Source organism: Melospiza georgiana, chromosome 16 (assembly GCF_028018845.1).
Source record: "Melospiza georgiana isolate bMelGeo1 chromosome 16, bMelGeo1.pri, whole genome shotgun sequence".
Taxonomy (NCBI): domain Eukaryota; kingdom Metazoa; phylum Chordata; class Aves; order Passeriformes; family Passerellidae; genus Melospiza; species Melospiza georgiana.
Genome location: NC_080445.1, coordinates 9,472,663 through 9,492,121, shown reverse-complemented (window position 1 = coordinate 9,492,121; position 19,459 = coordinate 9,472,663). Strand labels below are relative to the sequence as shown.

The window sequence follows — 19,459 nt, the reverse complement described above, 5'->3', positions numbered from 1 at the left end:
AAAGGCTTTAAGGGATGAAAGGGATAACATTAAAATAATCACTTCTGCTGCTAATTTGAGTTTCCTAGCATGGTCTTCATTTGCTAATGGCAAATTCACTGAGGAAAGAATTAACATGCTGGGGGTTTTTCTGTTGCAAATGTGAGATCTTTGCAATTAAATTTTTAAACAGTTTTTCTACTTCATCAATAAAAGTGTGTACAGGCTTTGTAAGTATGGCTTAGGGCTATGCTCTTTATGTGCACATCTGTATTGTTGATATAAATCCAACTTGCATTTAGTTTATAGTGCTTTTTCTCTGTAGTGGGTTAATACCAATAACCTGGATTGCTGAGTTTCCTGACAGGGGAGAGAAGTCTCTTTTGTGAGTGTCACTGTCTTTTAGAAATGCCTCTGTGCAGCTGAGAGTCTGATGTTGACAGCAGCCCACAGCTTAAAACCAGGTCAAAAAAGTGAATCCTTGCAGAATGAACCCCCAGGGGGTTCCCCACAGAGCACTTGGACAACTAACAAATGCCATAGCAGGAGTTTTGAACATATTATTGACATGCACTCTTGTGCCAGCACTTACAGAGGCAGTTTTAAAGAATTTATTAATATGCCTTATGATCTGGTCATAGGAAAATAGAAAGGCATTTTCACACTGTCCTTTGTAGGGGTGATGGCAACATTTCCTCAATTATAGTTTAGAGTTGGTTTCAAGTTACAGGCATAACAGTGTATAATGTTTTCTGTTTTTTTCCTTATACTTTTTGCTTATCCCTGGAATATTTCTCAGAGGAGTCTTTGTAGATGACTCCATCCTCTGTGCTGACTAAAAAAATGGGTCATTATACTTTAAGTTACTCAGTTTTGCTTAGAATCTATCTTTTGTTAGTGTGATTTGGGTTTGTGTGATTTCTGCATGCCAGAGCTATAGATTTTCATGTTTTTGATATTGTTGCAGTCTGACTAATTTATTCTCAAGTCCTCCTCTCCATAATTTTCTTTTTTTTTGTTCTGGGAAAGCCCACTGATTTAACTAATGTATCCAACACTGATTTCTGAACAGCTGCTAATAATAAGAAAATTGTCTTGATGGTTATTCTTGACTCTGAAGAATGAGCATGCAAGCAAGTTGGGGTTTTTTGTTGTTTTTTTTTTTTTTTCACTTTCCAGGATGTTTGGCTTGTTTGGAGAGCTCTCATGTCAAATCCCTTTTATCTGTAATTACAACGCCTTATGATTTCATCTTGGTGCCAAGGGGAGAGCAAATGCCTGAAGGGAATAGTGAAAGCCCATTTATTTATCTTAAGGCCAACTTCTGGTCATGGTGACATCATTGCCTAAATTCTCAGTCAATTTATCTGTTTGGAGCTTTAACCCTGTGTGTGCATCCCACGACTGCCTAGAGTTTGTCCATGAACTCTGCTGGGAGCAGTTGGAACATATTCCTCTCCTTACTTGTTCCCCTTAAACAGTATGGGCTGGATTATTTGTCCCAGGAAGCTGACGGTCAGATGACAGGTAGGTTGTTTTATACAAGTAATTGATCTTTTAAACGGAACTATTTAATAACTTTTTAACTCAGCTGATACAGAAAATGAACTGTTCCATCCTGAATGATGGAGGAAGTCCATTTCAGGCTAGGAAATAGAACTGGTGGTTTTTGGAAGCCCTATCTTGCTCCTCAGTTGAAAGCCTGTCCTGCCTCCCTGCTCTATTCTTCTGCCCTTTCAAATGCTTTCATGGAATTCAGAGTCATGATTTATTCAGATTGTAGCTCCAAGCTGACTTGCAGAGGCAGGTTCCTTCCTTACCTCTGAGATCACGTCATCTGTGTGGGATGTTATATTGAAGATCAGGATTTTGACCTTTTAAAAACTGTGGCTGGCTGCCAGGGAAGGACATGCAATGAAAGAGCTACTGTTAAATGTAAAAATGAAGTTGATATTGGTAATGTGCAATAAGGCAGTTGGAGTAGTTTGTGCCTCAGGATTCTTTGTTCCCAGACAGTCTGTAGCATGTCTGAATATATGTGCTTTTAGCTGCTGTGTAAATCTGTCTAGGCAACATTATGCACTGATTTGCAATTGCAGTGTAGCAACACTGAATTTGGGGGAAACAGCAGATACCTTTATGCTTCTAATTACAGCTTTCATCTGCTGCTAACTGATAAAAAGATGTGAGAAAAAACTCATTCCTAGGGAAAAAGACTTTCTGCCCCATCTTTGCTTTGGGCCTTGAAGAGAAAATAATAGGAGAGCTGTAATGGCCTTTGAATGGTCCGTCTTTCTTCAAGAAGGGTTCAGAAATATCTAATCATTCTTGACAGAATCAGTTCAATGTTTCTTTAAAATCATTTAGCAATGGAAACTCCACAGCCTCTGTATATAATGCATTTCATTGCTTGTCATTCCACGCCATTCAAAAGGGTTTTCTTCTAATACATGACTAAATTGTGCTCACACCAATGAGAGGTTTTTTCCTGTCTCTGGTGGTGTATGTTATTTTCTTCTTTTTGGCAGCTCTTTGCATAGATATAATAATGTAATCTAAAACATGATTTATTGTCAGTTGCTGACTATATTTTGTCTTTAAAAAAAATCCTCTGTGTTTTTTAAAGATCAAGGGATCAGTGTCAGCTCCAATGTTTATATATGTCACTCCTTACCTGCACTGCCAGTGCAGTGGAAATAATAACCCAGAATAACCCAGGCTGGAAGGGACCTTGCGTGGACATCTGGTCCAACCTTTAATGGGAAAGGCAGCCTAGATTATATGATGCAGCATCTTGTTCCCTCAGGTCTTGAAAATCCAGTGATGGGGACTCTGCCACATCCCTGGCCAGGTTGCTGCAGTGTTTAATTGTTCTCACTGTAAAAAAAATTGTTTCCTTTGCTGAGATGAAATCTCTCCCAATGCAACTTGCACCCAGCTGTACCTTGTCTTGTCCACGTGGCTCCTTGTGAAAAGAGAGCATCCATCCCTTTTCAGCCACTCTTTAAAGTACTGGAATAATATGAAGTTCTCTATGAGCCTTTCCTTCTCAGGGAAGGTTAGGATGAGACCGAACTCTTTCCATATTCTAGACATGAACAGTTTTATCCTCTTTTTGGGAACTCTATTGCAAAATATTTAATCTGTACATAATACCTCTCTTCATTTATCTGCAGCATAAACAGCTGCAGTTTTTTCCATTGTTTTCTTCACAGTTTGTTTTCTCTACACCTTTGCTTATTTATACTCATTCTTTAAGTAATAACTTATAATAACCTTAATGATGTTTTTTCTTCCCTGGTACTTTCCAGTTGACCCTTGTATCTCTGGAATAAGGAGGGCCAAGGCCTGGCACAGCATTCTAGCAAGGCTTTATTGCATCTGAGCAGGGTGGGAAGTTTGTGTGAATTTACTATTTGACCTGCCTGAATTTCTTGACTCATAGGCAGCTTTTATAGTGTTAGAATTTCAAGCCCTGTGTTTTGCAATTCTGCTGCCTGAGCTGTTATTCTGAAACCTGTTTGTCTATGCTCTCATTCCTACCTGTCATATAGAATAATGGTGTGTGTGTGTGATACTGTGCAATATCCTCAGTGCTCCATCCAGTTTAGTTCATGCCCCCATGCTATGTGGTGAACAATTTTTGATTCCCATTTTGTTTCCCTTTTTTTAAAGCTGACAGGAGTTACACATTATTTTAATACTTTTCCTCACTGACTTAGACAATGAAACACAAATGCATTTTGATAGTTTAAAGGAAACTTTTGAAGAATGTTGCCTGATTCCCCAGTGTGGTTTATTAGAAGGTTACTGATAATTGTTTTCTTGCATTACGGTAACATTTTACAGTAGACTCATTTAACCCACGTCTCCCTAATTTCTTATGAAAATGACACAAGCCAGATTAAGAAATTTTGATAAAGTAGATGATATCTACTGCTACTTGCCATCTTTTGGATTGGAGGTCTTACCATTAGAAATGAGCCATTGACTTTTAAGATGTCACTGAATGGACTCAGGGCAGAAATCTGCACCTCTATCAGGATGCTCAGGAGAATTTTCTCTGCTTACCAACAAAGCCCAAGAAGTGCCTTCCCTGCCAACATTCCAGTTTGTCTGAAGTTTTGGATGAGAACCTTTGGATGAAACAGCTTTCTGGCAATTCTTCTCTTGCTGAAAGAACAAGACAAAAGGAGATGAGAGAACAGAGCTACTCTCTATTACAACTTCAAGCCTTACTTACTGGGATATGCACAGAGGAATTAGGATTCTGGGTGTATATGAGATAGTCTCCCAAGGGAAACAGGCATGTCATGCAGCTTGAGAGATTGTACAGCTTGAAAATAGTAGAAAACATGATATGGAATCGTATGCTAGGAGATAAGATGCTTTTTATTCCCATCTGTGCTTCAGGGGTTGAATTGGCAGCAAATTCGAAAACCTTTACTAGGCAACAGAAAAGATCAAGAAATATAGTATATGCATAGCAGGGCTCTTGGCAGAACCAAGTGCATGTCCTAACTGGATAATGGAAGCAGGATCTTAATGAACATCAGGCACTTTCCAGATGTCTTGTGTTTGGGTTTTTTTTTTAAGATCTCATGCTATGTCTGGTTTTGCAGAGTCTTTATGGACAATAGATAAAAGACAAACAAATGCCTTTCTCCAAGAAAAGCCCCAACCACTATTATTTTTCTGGCATCTATTCTTGTGTAACATATGGATGTGTCCCTCTGCGGAGGTTGTGTTGTCTGTCTCAGCTGCTATTCCACATTGATAAAAATACTGGTTCTCTTCTCACTTGTATATATTAACAGCTTGGGTGTAAGTGAACATATATGCCACAGGTTCTGGAGACTTATGATCTCCAAGGGGGAAAAAATACCTCTGTTTATTATGGTGTCTCTCATGTGGTTCCCTTGTGCAGCTGACAAAGGGGAAATTAGCAGATGGTGTAAAACTTCTCTAGTTATTAGCAGGCAGCACTATCAAGTCTATATGTTTTTCCTTATTGCAGCCAAGTCACTTCTGAAGTTTTGTAACCTTTCTCTTGATCTAGTGGATTTCTTTTTTTGATAATCTGGTTTTTCTTCTATTTTGTTTGATGACAGGAATATGCCCATTCTGACATTAACAAACCCCAAATTTACCAGCCAAACAGAATCAACCAGCCAATCCCCAGAGGCAGAGCAGAGGAGAAAGGAAAAATCATTACATCTTTCTGAAGTAATGTCCTCTGGCTGCTTAACCCTATCAATGCAAGCTTACTAAGCTGCTCCCTGGGGAGTGTTCTGTGATGCTGGCAGTGTTAACAGAAGGAGTTGCACACTGGGATGTCTTGCCCATGTTTTTCCCTTTTTTTTTTTTTTTGGTTGTTCTTTTCTTGTGTGTGTGTATACATATTTATATAGGGATACAATATATATTCATCCCCATAGATATTGGGAACAGGATTTGAGCTGGTGAAACACTCAATATTTCCCCTTTACTGAAGTGTAGCATCTCCTCTCTTGTTTACTCACAGTCCATAAAGATGCAGTTGTTTCGAAAATATATGTGTATTGTCTTCCTGTTTTGAAAGGAACATGTTTAAAATGGGAGAATAGATTTTACAGTGCATATAGGAGCTCTATAAAAAGTAAATTTCTGTATTACTAACCTGTCAACAAGGTGCAACCCCAAAGATAACTGAACAGTGATCATCAGTAGATCTGGGGGTGATAGAAAAATTTCCTGCTAATACTCCTCCAATACTGCTGTCTTTGGAGAATATTTCACCTTACAGAATTATAATTTAATAATAAAATACATTGTAAACAGTGAAGAAACATAAACATATTGGTAGGTAGGCAGTTAAATATTAACTAAAGGTCAAAGAAGCTAAAGAGTGTGTAGCATGGGAGGGTTTCAAGAAGCTAGGCGGAAATTCATAAGGGAATTGTATCTGGGACTCAAAATTCAATATACTTTGCTGCTGTTGGTAGAAAGTGAGAAGATTTATACCTGGATTTTGACTTTATGCAAACTTCAGTATCCTAATGGCTGGAGTAGCTGTCTTTCACAAGGACTTTGAATGTGCACATTGAAGCCAAGCAACAGCCTGGGAGTGGAGTCTTCCCTACTCATTATGAGCTGTGTCAGAAGAACGAGACATCCAGGGAGATGAGATGAGATGCTGGCAGGGGAACTGTGGTTTGCTACAAGGCAATGTTGCAGCCATTATTTTGTTGAACTGCAGTCTCAGCTGTAACTCAGTCTAGAAGATCTGTGCAATCCTGTGGTGTATCTGCTGAATTTCCTTTTCTATACCATTTAGTTGATGTCAGGTTGAGAAAAATCACTTGTAGTGGAGTCTATAAGTTCTGCATATCAAAGAGTGGATGTGTTTTGTCAGTGGGTTTTGGTTTTCCACACGCTGACAATGCTGCCACCAGCTCAGCAGTGCAGGCTCGGGGCCTTTGCTGTCACAGCTGTGCTGTACAGTGTTGTGCCACTTGCTGTGTTCAACAGGGCACCTTTGTTATGAGCACTCTGTGTTGTGCTTTTGAGATTCATCTTTTAGAGCAGAAAAAAAAGACAAAACCATAAAAACAAACTCATAAATCACATTCAGTAAAAGCCAGAGCAGTTTGCTCTGCATAGGCAGACTTGTGCAGTCCTGTGCATCACAGCACACACAGGCTGTCTCTGCCTTAATGAATCCTGTCAACTTGCTCTCTATCATCCTTAGTATTATTCCCCAAGCAGTAATGGCAAAATACATTACAGCCCTAAAGGACACTTTTCATCCCTAAACTTCAGACCGTCTCTTCTGTAGAATGTCACATTCTTTAGTATTTAATTTTCAAAAGCAGTAAAGTAAATTAGGAATATAGATCCCATCTTCAAAACTGAAATAAGGCCCCTAAAGTATAGTGAGGCCATTAGGTGGATTTTCCAAGTCAGTGTTACCCTTCAATGGTGTTGCACACACAAATGATTTAGGGAGTCAAGCTCCAAAGCTCAAGTGGTGTAAGATGTGTCTGTGCATGCAGGTGTGCACAAAGTGGGGTTGTTCCCCAAAACTGCAACTGTGACATGAAAGGAGAGAGCCCAGGTGAGGTGCTGGGTGTGAGGGGGTGCTCAAGAAGGCTGCAGGAGTTCACTGGAGAGCATCAGTTGTGACAATACCACACAGTTCTCTGACCTCTTTAAAGGGACAGTGGAAAGTAGCAGCCAACTTGCAAAGCCAGTACTGAGGGCACAGTAATCCAGTCTACCTTTGTCTTTCAACTGCATGATTATTTCACTCCTGGTATAAGAGGGAGTCCACAGGCTGCCTCTGTGCTCAGTAGCCACTGCAGTCGCCTGCAGGATGTGTATGAAAAACTCCTGCTGAATTGTAACTCTGCCTTGAGAAGAGGAAGAAAAGCAGCATCCTTGAGGTCTCTTACCCCTGTAAGCATAAAGCAAAAGTCTAGCTTCTCTTCACCTATGGCAGAAAAAAAAAAAAAAAGCACAGTTAATCATAGGATCATAAAATGGTTTGGAGTGGAAAGGGCCTTAAAGATCATCTAGTTCCAAATCCCTGTCCAAGTTTTTGCAATGTTTCTGTTGCTTAATGAAATAATAAGTAGCAGGTAAAGCACTCTTTCCTCTGGGGATCAATTACTTCAAGGAATAAATTCGCTGAAATTGGCCAAAGTCTCTAATAACAACCACAGCGATCAGAATGTCAGTGTAAGCCCAAATCCCAGAGGGTGAACTTGAGGCCAGCTGCTGTAGGCAGTGAAAAGAATGTGCTTCTGCTCAGGGAGTGTCAGTGGCTCCACTGACACAGCTGCTGCTGGGGAGCACTTGTGTCTTATCAAATAATGCTGCCAATGGCCACTGAAAGACTTGTGATTATTACTGGATTTCAGCTCTTGCTGGTAGCTCAACCTCAGGTTAAACAGCAGCACCACTACCAGATGTTCTCTCTTGATTTGAAACCATCACTTTTGATAACATATTGTTCTCCCAGCATTATTTATTGTGAGGGATGCACACAAGGCTTGGTGTGCAGGTTCAGAAGATGAACCCTGCTAGCACATCAACCCCTATTAACGAGCAACAATGCCTCTTACCATGTACATGCAGGAGGAATTGCCAAGGCAGCTAGAGTTGACTTAAATAGACAGGAGGCAACTGTGTGTAGCAGTGTACTACAGAATGCATAGATAAAAACTGAATTCTAGCTCTGAATTCTAGCTTTACTAACAAAAAATAAAACCTTTCACAGAATGATTGCTTGGGGATGAGAAATTATCTTCAAGTTCCCTGCAGAGAAATAGAGGTACAGAGCCTCTTCATGCATCCATGAAGGACCTGACTTAGCACAGCAGTGCTTCATGAACTGAGGTACAAATTGCATCTAATTCTTTCCTGATATGTGAAGTGGGAGCAGCACTAATAGATGGGGGTTCTGAACTAAGCCTCTGGATAGACTGAATCCAAAGCTTCCCCTGGCCTGAATGGGTCCCTTAGCTCTGAAGGTGAAAAGTGAAATTTAAGGGAGAACACGATGCTGTTGAACGACACCATTATCTTGTTAGAAGAGGGGCTGTGGGATGAGAAGGGCCTATTCAGGGAGCATGGCCTGTTCAGGATTGTTTCTTTGGCAGATTCTGACATAGGAAGAATGCCCAAAACTAGGATCAGGTTGTCACAAAGGGCTGTCACTGGGGACAAATATCTCTCATGCTGTGCTAACATGATAGGGCCTGCACAGCTGAATGAAGTGTGTCAGTTTCTTCATGGTGCATCTTCTGCAGAAATGCTTGCTGCATCCCTCATTGCATTGACAGCAGCTTTTGTGCAGATATGGGGTTTTACCAGTGCCCTAATTTGGTCCTGACTTTCATTAGTCCCTGGATGGGGAGGAAGGGCCTGGTTGGCAGGTATGAGGCTTCACCCAGTTTGCAGGCTGAGCAAAATTTGAGCCTGGAAATGTCTAAAGCATGAAGCATGAATTCCAAGATTGTTCAACACACACTTTTCAAAATAGAGCTGTATGACTTTCCCACTGATAAAAACAACAATGTTCACTTTTTGGAAATGTGGTGCTCCTCCTATGATCACATTTTTAGCAGCAGATGATATATGAGATTATATAGTTTAATACAATATTGCCTATTTAAAACTTTTTTTAGCAAAATAAAATTATCTATGTCAATTAGATTACAGTGAAGACTATATTTATCATTGGAAGTCCTCCATGTATTCAAGTATAGAGACCAGGATTAAATAAAGTGCTCAAGATTGTGTGCAAAAGGGATTTGTGGACTAGGGTTATTTATTTAGTACCCAAAATTCAATAACCATTCTATAAGAACAGAGCAAAGCATGAGTCTTTTCCCAGATCTATTAAAATCTGAAGTTGTGAGTCGTGGAGACACCTCGTAGTGTGAAATCTCATGAGACCTGATCCTCTATTTATATAAGCCACCACATCTTCAGTCTGTGTAAGCTAAGGACCATGCTCTGAAGATTTAGTCATGAGAACATATGGTTCCAGGGTAAAGGGCTCTAAACCAGAAGCCTTTGGCTTTTAGACTCCATAGCTCTGTGCAGGAGCACCATCCTCTCTTGGCAGGGCACTTTGCTCTTTGCAGTCACTGCATCTGTGTTAGAATCAAAGAGCCATTATGGAAGAAATGGGGGTGGGAGCCCAGTGCCATTCTTGCTCGTGGTGTCAAAAGGGTCAAGCTGTCAGAAGAGAAAAAAAACATGTGGAAACACAAAATCACATTCCAGTGGGTTTTCATTGGAGGTTTTCATATACCTGAAAGAACAAAAGCTATGTTGAGGCACTTCTACTAGCAAAGCAGTTGGCCCTTTTGCCTTCTGTGATTCCAGTCAGGAATTGCTGCTAGAAACAACATGTGCATAGATGGAGCTGTAACAGAAGTTGTGTCTGCTGCAGGTTAGGCTTGTGTTCCCCTGGGCTCCCCAGGCTTTCCGGTGGGTTCCAAGGACACCCAGAACTTTTCTGGCACTGACCAAACTCTCTATGTCTCTCCTAAGCCCTCTGGCAGAAAGGAGTTGTTTCTGTAGTTGTACTTGAGGCAGGGAAATGCTCCTAACAAAAAAATGGGGCTTTTATGAACTATTTCCTGGCACCCATAAAGGCGTATATTGAAAATGAGATTTTTCTACTGCATAAGAAGGCTAATTCTGGAGACTTTTGTATTGGTGTTTTCCCTCTGATAATGTGTCATGGCTTCCAAAGACTCATAAATTGTCTAAAGAATTTGCACCAGGTCGTGCAGTCAGTGGATTCTAAAGCTGGGTTTCCTGACTCCCTGTTTCTTCTTCTGAAATTTATTCACTATCATTTTAGCAAAGAAAGGAGAAGAAGCTACCCAAACTCTCTACCAAAGTTGTCAACTTTATGAGCCATTAGCACTACTAAAAGCCCGTAAGGACTTTCTGTTCCAGCAGGCTTGGTACACAGATGTTGTGTACAGGATCTTCTCTAATTAATATATAAAATTTTTGAAGCAGTATACATCAGTGCTTCATTTGTTCTGTCTGAGTAGTTGCAGTGCTTGGATGTGTCTGAAGCTTATTGCAAAACTCCCATGCATTCATGAGGATCAGCCTCTGCCCTTGGGGATGCTTACCTTTTTGTTGTTTTTCCTCAAAACATTAATGTTAATTAACTGATCAAGTGGCACAAGGTGTGTGTGGCACCTGGAGGCTTACAGGACACAGGAATTTTTGCTAGGCTGGCAATCCCTGTGTATCTTGTATTGCATATAACAGGCAGTCATAAAGTCACAAAATGGTTGGGCCTGGAAGGAGCTTCAGACATCACCCAGCTTCTCCACAATGCAGATTACATGCAGTTGATTTCCAAAGAACCCTTCATTCACATTGGCAGAGGCAAAAATCCTTTGTGCTGATATGAACCCCACTGGCTGCAGTGAGATGCTCCAAAAGCTCAGTTTAGAGTCAAAAATTGGCCCAGTGATACAAGTTTAGGAATGAGCCAGCAAGTTGGATTCACTTAGAATCAGTTTTATTGCCAGGTAAGAAATTCATAGTAATATAGTGAATACATATGTTTACAAATAAACATTCTTAAAAAACAAACAAACATTTTATTGTAGGAAGTATTATTGGTATCATAAACTCTGTAGTTAACAAGTATTAACACGGGTTTACTTACAGAACATACAGTTACTAAAATATTTCCACATAAAATATGCTCAAGTTACACGAAACCTGTGTGAATTAAGAGTGCAGCTGTAATGTGTATCTAAAGCATATGGATTAACAGCAACATTCCATAAAGGGTCAAATTAAGTCAGCCAGTTGTGAAGGCAATAAAGATTAAAGGAATAAAAGTAAGATAGTGGAGAGTCTGGGTTGTGTGCAAAGTATTTGTCTTGTGGGCTTTGTCTACTTCTGATAGTCTTAAAACATATGATCATAAAATTTAGCAGCACGCTTATGGAGAGATACCGGTGCTCTCAGGATGCAAATCAATCTTGATATAGCTAAAAAAAATGGTATCTCCATTTAACCAGATTTCAAAATCTTAGCCCTTGCATCCTTGACTAAGCAGAAGCATTGTCAGTTGAGTACAGTAAGAAATGCCACTTCCAATTCTTCTTACAACATAACAGTTCTCACTCCTCCCTGAATACTCTTCCAGACCTAATCTCCTGAAGAATTGACAGCTGGTGAGAATGCAACTGTAGTAGGACAGCTAGTTGGGATTTAGCCAAGTGACTTGTGCTGGGGGAAGGACAGGAATTACTGAAAAACTGAATGCATTGCCTGCCACCCCATCCCAACTCTGTCTCTTTGTGGATGTGCTGAAGCCTTTACAGGCCCAGGACTGCGAGTTTGCTACCAGTGCCCAGTTCAAGTGGTTTTACTCACACAAACCAGGCATCCTGCTCATCAGAACCACAGTCAAGACCATAAGTCCAATTGTTTGTTTAGTTTAACCCCAGATCTCTGATGTTTGAGGCTGGACCAGCCTCTTCCACCACACAGCCCACCAAGAGGGAACACCACTAGAAAAAGCCAAACGATAGAGACAATATACCAGATAACATTTACTTGAACTACAGAGAACTGCCATGGCTAAAAGCAAATACAAAATGAGACACTAGAGGGGAAAAGTTGAATTTGGGAAAATGAAGGGGCTAACTAAATAGTCCTGACTGTGCAACCACTGCATGGAGATGTAGTCCAGTTTCCTTTCAGAACAAACAGAGGAGGCTGAGCAGGGCAGAACCCTTGTCATCCTTAGCAAAACATGAGAAAATAGCTTAAAGGAACAGAGGGGTCACTTTGAAGAACAAGACTGTCATTGAACAATAGTAATACAGTAAAGGCACCACCCACGCTTAATTTCAGTCTGAAGCAGTTGAAGATAGGCAAAACATTTAGGTGAAGAAAAAATCCTGACAGTCTGCAAAGTGAGAATAGTTACCATCTGCCTGAAAACAGGAGGACTGAGAGGGAATATTCTGATGCCCTTTTTCCCCCAGCAGCTTTCTGTGTCATGTGAAGTGTCTCTTCTTATTTTGGAGGTTCCCAAAAATTTCAAATCAAACGAAGTAAACTGAAATGAAATCTTCTGCTGTTATCATCCTGCTGAATTCTCTACCAGCCAGAAAGGTCCCATATGCTCTTAATCATAACAGTCTTTATAAATTCCTTGTGAAAGTGTCTTTGTCCCTTAATTTATATATATTTTTTGCGTTCTCTATAGGATAGTGTGAAAGTACAATAGTAGATGTTAGGGATTGTACCAAGATGGTTGCTCTTGGTTTTTCACAGGTCTAGTGATTATTAATAGGTTTTATACAAAATTCCTCTCTGAAATAATATATTACAGTATATTGGTCTCTCTCTCTCTTCCTCTGTCTCAAGGCAGGAACATAGTGTAAATGTTTAAGCAGACATAAAGTTTCTCTAGATTGTGCTACTTCTCATCATGGATTTTAGTTTCAAGTAAAAAAATTTAGTCACAAGGGTTTGTGTTCCATTGTGAAATACAAATGGAGTTTGTAATTCAACCTTCAGTGTGTATTGCTGAATGGTATTAACCCACTCTTCGGCCTACAGCTGGCTGGATATTGAAAGTGTCCAGGTGGAAGTTCCTTCCTTCTGTTTCCTCTTTTTTTGTTGTTTAATTTCTTTTTTTTTTTTTTGCCTTTTGGTTGAGTGTTTGTGTTGTGTATACATTTGCGTGTGGTTTTTAAAGGATTTCATTAGAAAAAAAAAAAAAAAAGAGAAAGAAAACAAACTCAAACAGTTACTTCTGTCTTGCTGTTGGTTATGAAGTATGGCTGTGGGCCCAGGTAGTGCTGGCTGCGGGTGGTCAGCGGGTCGCTTAGCGTCGGGTCTCCCATGCCGTGCTTGCCCTTGTTTGGGAACGCTTGCCGTCTCAGGGAGGGGTCGTTGGGGTCCCAGGTCTTGTAGTGGGAGTTGTAGCCCAGGGGGTGCGTGTGGATCTTGCCCATCCTGGATTTGCCGTTCTGCCTGGTGAGCCCGCTGTCGATGGTGTAGGCCCGCTCGTCGTCCAGGCGCACCGGGTGCAGCGGCAGGCTCCCCTTGGCCGCCAGCTCGGCCAGGTGCCGGCGCTTGGTGTAAAAGTCATCGTTGACTTTGTCAGCTGTTCAGGGTCAAAAGGGGAGGGACAAAAACAATCAGATGGACAGAGGGAAAATGGTTTACAATAGGTCTTACACAGCTCTATCTGCAGACCAGAACATTTACAGGTACATCAGTAAGAGAAATCCACACCACCTCCAGCCCTTAGTTTTGCTCTGGAGTTTTGGATGCCGTTGTGCCAGGCTTTCATACATGCAGACAAAACCCTGTTGCCCTTGAAAAAAGGACTGTCCCTGCCCCAAATCACTCAGGCTGTGCTGACATTTACATTTTGGGGAGAAGTCCTATGAATCTCATCACTGTTCATGTCACATAGCACAGGAAATTCGGGAAGCCTACAGAAGACACAGGCTTTCCTGGGAATACTGCGGCATCTGGGGTCGCATTGCTGTGTGAGAGCACATCCCTTTAAATGCAAAGTGACTCGTGGGTGTTTAACCCAGCCAGCTGCAAGGTCTCGTGGTGTGTGATTAGTTGGACCCATTTCTGTTCAATAATGCCTCAGGGCAATATAAGAATGGGATCTGTGCTCCTAAATGGTCGGAAGGTCACTAATGCTTTATGGGGCTGAAAATACTTTGGGTTGTTGAAGGTTGGGTATTTACCCTGTGATTTTATAGACCATGAAAATCCTAAATTCCAGGTTCTGACATAATTTTCTGGGGTCAGTGCCACTAAGAAATACAGCATCAGCCCTGCCAACAAATACTGCATTGCAGTTCTCAAATCAGGATTTTGCCCTCTGTGATTTCCTAGGCAAATGTCTTCCAGTGCATGCTTTTGCTCAAGTTTGTTATTGCTGGCATTTATTTGGCCTTGCTTGAAAGTATGAACCATGCTCAGGAAGCTAAAGGCATTCTGCAGCAATCCAGCAACTCATTTCAATTTTGAGACTGAGGTTTAAGGAAAGCTTAACTGAATTTCATTTTTTAAGATCTTTCCTTTTATGTAAAGTGTGTTTATTTTCCCCCTTTAAAAATTTAGATGTTCATTTAAGATAGTGCCAAATACGTAGATCAACTGGCACTGTGTTAATCAGCAGTGGTGTGCTTGGAATATATTTTGTGTCAGCCTGGATTTGACTTCTACAGTGCCCTAGCTGGATCCATCCATTTTCCTTGAAGCCATGCCATGTAAGGCTTCTCTGCAGAAGTCTGGTGCATGTAGCTGTCTCTACAGCTCAGCTCCTTTTGCCTTCATGAGGTTTTTAATTCCCTGCACTGTTTTTTATGTAGCTTCCTTCTTTTTCTCTCACCCAAGTATTCCTAGGAGGCTTTTGTTGCACTTTGAATTTTCTCCCTGTCTCTAGTTCTGAACTGGATCTTTACGCAAGGTGGGGAAATTCCCGGGAGCATCATATTAATCTTCAAGATCAGGCTTCAGTTGTGCATCCCCCTTGTCCTGGCCCCTCAGCAGGGAGGAATATTACCAAAGGCAGCTGCTATTTATTATCTCATGACATTTTTTGTATAAATGACTGTGCAACTGGACTCTGCTCTTAAATCCTTAATTGTGTCATTAAAGAGGTGTTTCATCTCCAGTGGGCTGAAATTGCTCCTTTCTGTGCTGTCAAATTGGGCTTTGTGTGTTTTAACCAACTCCATCTGGTTCCATTTTCAGGCATTGAGTGAATGCTTTTCTATAGCATACAGGTGTCTTCTGCTGGAAACAAATCACAGAATGTAGATAATGGCCTGCTCTCATTTCAGCCCAGGGCGTGCAGTTGCAATTGCTGATAGACCTGTCATGTGTTACAAAGAGAGTCTGTGAAGTTCTGCTTTGATTTTGGAGTCAGTTGTTTCATTTAGAGAGCTGTAATCTGAATAATCAAGAAGTTGTACCTATTTCTCCCTGAAAGAGCTGCTTCCAGTTCTACATGTGGCTTGTCCTTTCAATTTGTTAATATTCTCTGAATGTCACAGAACCATTATGAATAAAAACAGGCTGGAAATGCTTTTGCATTACTATTATCTCATTAATCTGTTATCAATAATTGAAAAAAATGGTTGCAGAAAAGGCACTGTGAATATTCACACAAGTCCTCATTTATAAATTTTTACATCAAAGGCACTGCAGGCCAGCTGTTAGGGGAGTGATGTCATATGACTGAGACCTTGGCTATTTATGAAAAGTCACACTAGCTTCTATAATTTAAATTCAGCACAGTTAATTATGTCCAGCTTTTAATAGAGATACATTTGTATGCCTGTTTCACATTTAAATTAGTTTAATTTGCATACAAAAATTAAAAATTTAGCTAATCTAACATAGGAATAGAGTAAATGTATAAATTTGTAGTTTTAATTTTGTATTAGTTATGTTGCAGCAATTTGCCTTCTGTAGCCAAGATCTTTAATCAGCTGCAAGGTAAATAATGACTTCTCTTTCTAGAAATAGCAGTGGTGATGCAGCTATGTAAATAATGACCAAAAAATGCAGATATTTTTATTGCCTGGCTTTTCCTGCCATTTTCCCCTTTGAGGCCACAGCAAGCTCACACTACATCCTCAGCTTCTGTTAATTTTTTCACTCGCCCCTTTTCCCACTGCAATGGTCCTGGGTCTCTGAATTTTATCAGACATTAGAAATGCCACTCAGATTGTCAGTCACACTGAGGATGATGTCCTACAGAAGAGTAAGTTGTATTTCTGTTGTATATAAAGGAGACCTTCACAGTTGAAACAGGGAGGAAGAAATCAGCCTCACAAGGACTGTGCCTCTGATGTGTCTGAAGTTGGTTTGTGCCATGTTATAATGCCAGATTTTCAACTCTTTGTTTCTTATGGAAAACCATACAGAAAGTGAAACTATTAATTCTGTAAATTTGGTTCCATTAAAGTTGCTTTAACTAGTGTAGTCCATTGTCCCTTTCTAGGGACTTCTCAACTGTTCTCTGGAAACTGGGCTTGAAGGAAACAAACCAGGATGTGAACTGTAAATCCTCATCAGCAAAGTCAAGCAGAAAGCTGGCAAACAGCTGCCAAGTGGCTGGTTTTGTGTGGGAGAGCTGCTGTTTGTGTTTGTCCTGATCAAGTAACACTTTGCAGGCTTTGCCTGAGGATGCTTCCCTGTGCTGGCAGTGGAAGGCAGCCCTGTGCTGAATATTTTAACCTCCCTCAAGCCTGGTTTGTTTCTGCTTGCACGTGCAGGTGGCCACACAGGCACTGGTACCAAAAATGGGGGGAGGAGATGCATTGTAGCAAATATGAGCAAAATCAGCAGTGATAAACCTGAATTGTTCAGTTGTTCAAGAGAGCTTTTGGCAACTCGTAGCGCCGTTGTTGTTCTTTCGTGCAGGTTTCATAACAGCAGTGGGCTGTGCTCTGTGTGAGTGACCTGATGCTACTACAGTCTAGAAACAGGTTTTTTATCTTTTTATTATCAAAGCAGAAAAGATTCAGAACAGTAATATTGAGCACAGTTTTGTAACAAATGTTTTCCCAAGAAAAGTGTATTAATAGTATCCTGAAGCCAACTACTTTAAAAATCATCTGTGAATCTGAGGGAGTTTGTTTTTCTTCTAAAGCAGACCCTATAAATATTTTGTGGACTTTAAACATCCGAAGAGATATTTTGGAGTTAGAGGATGGGTTTGTTATGTGACCTTAGGTACATGACTCAACTTCCCTCTGCCTCGGTTTCACCTGCTGTAAAATGAGCTGTTAGCACATTGGAGGAGGAACTTGTGTTAGGAAGTCGAATTTCTATTTGTAGAATATTCTGAGATTTTGGATGAAAGGTGCTATAGAAGTGCCTTTTCCATTGCTTCTGTATCTTGATTGGTAAAAAAGATGATTTAAAATATCACTGTTTTGTTTGAAAAAGGAGTAAAAAATTGTAATTTTAACATTGCAAAATAATAATAGAAGGGCTTTAATTCTGAGTGTTATTGAGTTCCTTCTTCTTAGTAGCTAATTACAAAAATGTTCTCAGTTTCAATATTTTGGTAAGGCTTTTACTTCTTTAAGGTACTGCACCCATTTAGTTACTGTTTTACTGTTCAGCTGGAAAAAAAGGACAATTTTTTTTTCCAACCTTAAGTGTGAGCCTGCCATGACATGGAAGTTGCACATCTTTCTTCATAATCCAGAGTTATGTAACAAAAGCATGGAAACCAGTGACTCTCTTCCCAAGTAAATACCGTGGATGAAAATGTGTTTTCTTGAATATCGGTGGCAAAAATCCTTGTGGCTGCCACAGGGCCAGAATTTCTCAGTGAGCTTATTTGAATATAAGCTGTATTTGAGAGGTAGCTCTGAAACTGTGTAATGTTCTGTTCCCCAGCTTAAGTAGTCATCAACATCACTGTGTAAGCACTTGGGGCATAGAGTCCTGTGGCCATGCCTTATCATTGTGAATGCTTTCTTTTTCTTGTAAAATGTTACGCAGGGGTTTAACTCATTTCCTTACTGACAGTGCTCTTATCTCTATGGGTCCATGGCTCTGAGTACTCACACCACTTACAGCTGTGGAAGAAGGCAGAATCCTGAAAGACAGTGCTGTCCTACAGTTTTTGTGAAAATAGGCACCTAGGTGTGGGAAGAAGTGAGGGAAGAGAATCCACAAAGCAGTGAGCCCTCATAAAAGCTCTAAAGACACTTAAAAAAACCCAAAATCAAAACCCCTAAAGCAAAACTTCTGTGTGACCTTACAGTCAAAGATATCAATTTATGTAGGGGCACTGTTTCTCCTTAGATGTTTGCAGAATTGTTTGTTTTCTGAACGTATTTTAAGGACTAGTTTGTGAAATTCAGAGCTTTATTCTAGCCAAAAAGACTCTATTTCAAATGAAGGGCTACAGATGAAGAAAGCAAGGCAGTGGAAAGTGCCGAGGACAGGACAGCAGTGGAATTGCATCAGTGACACACCTGAAAAGCTGAAATGAAGTCAGTGCCTGTTCGTGGGAGGCTTGTGAGGCTGTCTCTCTGTTGTGTACAGCAGTTTGTAACAAGGCTTTGCTTCCACAGCTATGGGTTTGCCTGGTGTCATTACCTGAAGCTGCAGGAAACTTCTCTTTCTCTAAGTAATGAAAGTGAAAACTCAAGGAAGGACAGAAGGGTAATGAATCCTGACTCAGAGACAGCATGAGAATTTTGCCCAGGGAAATACTGGGCTGCTGCCTCTGGTGGTGCTGTTGATCCTCTCTGAGTGTGTGATTGCTTATCCATTTGCCTTTCCAAGCTAGCATCTAAGACAATATGTTCAAAGGCTTCCAGGACATAAACCAGCTCTGTGTGAGAGTTCTTGCAGGATTTCATCTGAAAATCAAAGTATCATTTGTACATTAGCACGAGTTTATTCTTGGATGAGGGAAAAAACTCACACAGACAGAGGTTGTATTAGCTGCCCTAGGTATGGATTGGATCCAATAAATTCACAGGAAAATGTATTCCATGCAGTAAAACAAATAACTAATGAGCTGTGTTTTGAATTAAGGGGCTCACCAACTATCATGGACCATAGAAGCATTTGCTCTGCATGATGTGAAGGGGATTAGAAAACAGAATGCATGGGGAAATTTCAACAAGACAGGATTCTGTTGGTAGAATGGGGAGTGGCAGGATGGTGTGAAGATCTGTCTGTGGCCAGGAGGAGGGAGTGTGGCTGTTTCATGGCTGGTCACTGTTCTCAGCTCACAGGGACTGGGGTGGCTCTATACAAGCTGGGGCAATTTTAAAGCATACTAAATTTCAAGAATGGATAAATGCCATTGAAAATCATTTTTGCAGCCACCCTTCTCATTCTTGTATTGAGTTTTAAAAACTCAGAATTCAGCCTATGGCCTGCATTGATTTCTGTCCTAAATATTTGGTTTTCTTCTAAT

General features: G+C 40.6%; 1 protein-coding gene across 3 annotated transcripts in view; it reads right to left on the bottom strand.

Moving 5' to 3' along the window:
* Positions 1 to 11,006: 11,006 nt before the first annotated feature.
* Positions 11,007 to 19,459, bottom strand: part of SHISA9 (shisa family member 9) — a 177,498-nt gene continuing 169,045 nt past the window's right edge. For all 3 annotated transcript variants that reach the window (XM_058035244.1, XM_058035246.1, XM_058035243.1), the window contains one exon: positions 11,007 to 13,636. In XM_058035244.1, coding sequence (XP_057891227.1) covers positions 13,269 to 13,636 — 368 coding nt within the window. In that variant the 3' untranslated portion in view covers positions 11,007 to 13,268. The remainder of the gene's footprint in view (positions 13,637 to 19,459) is intronic.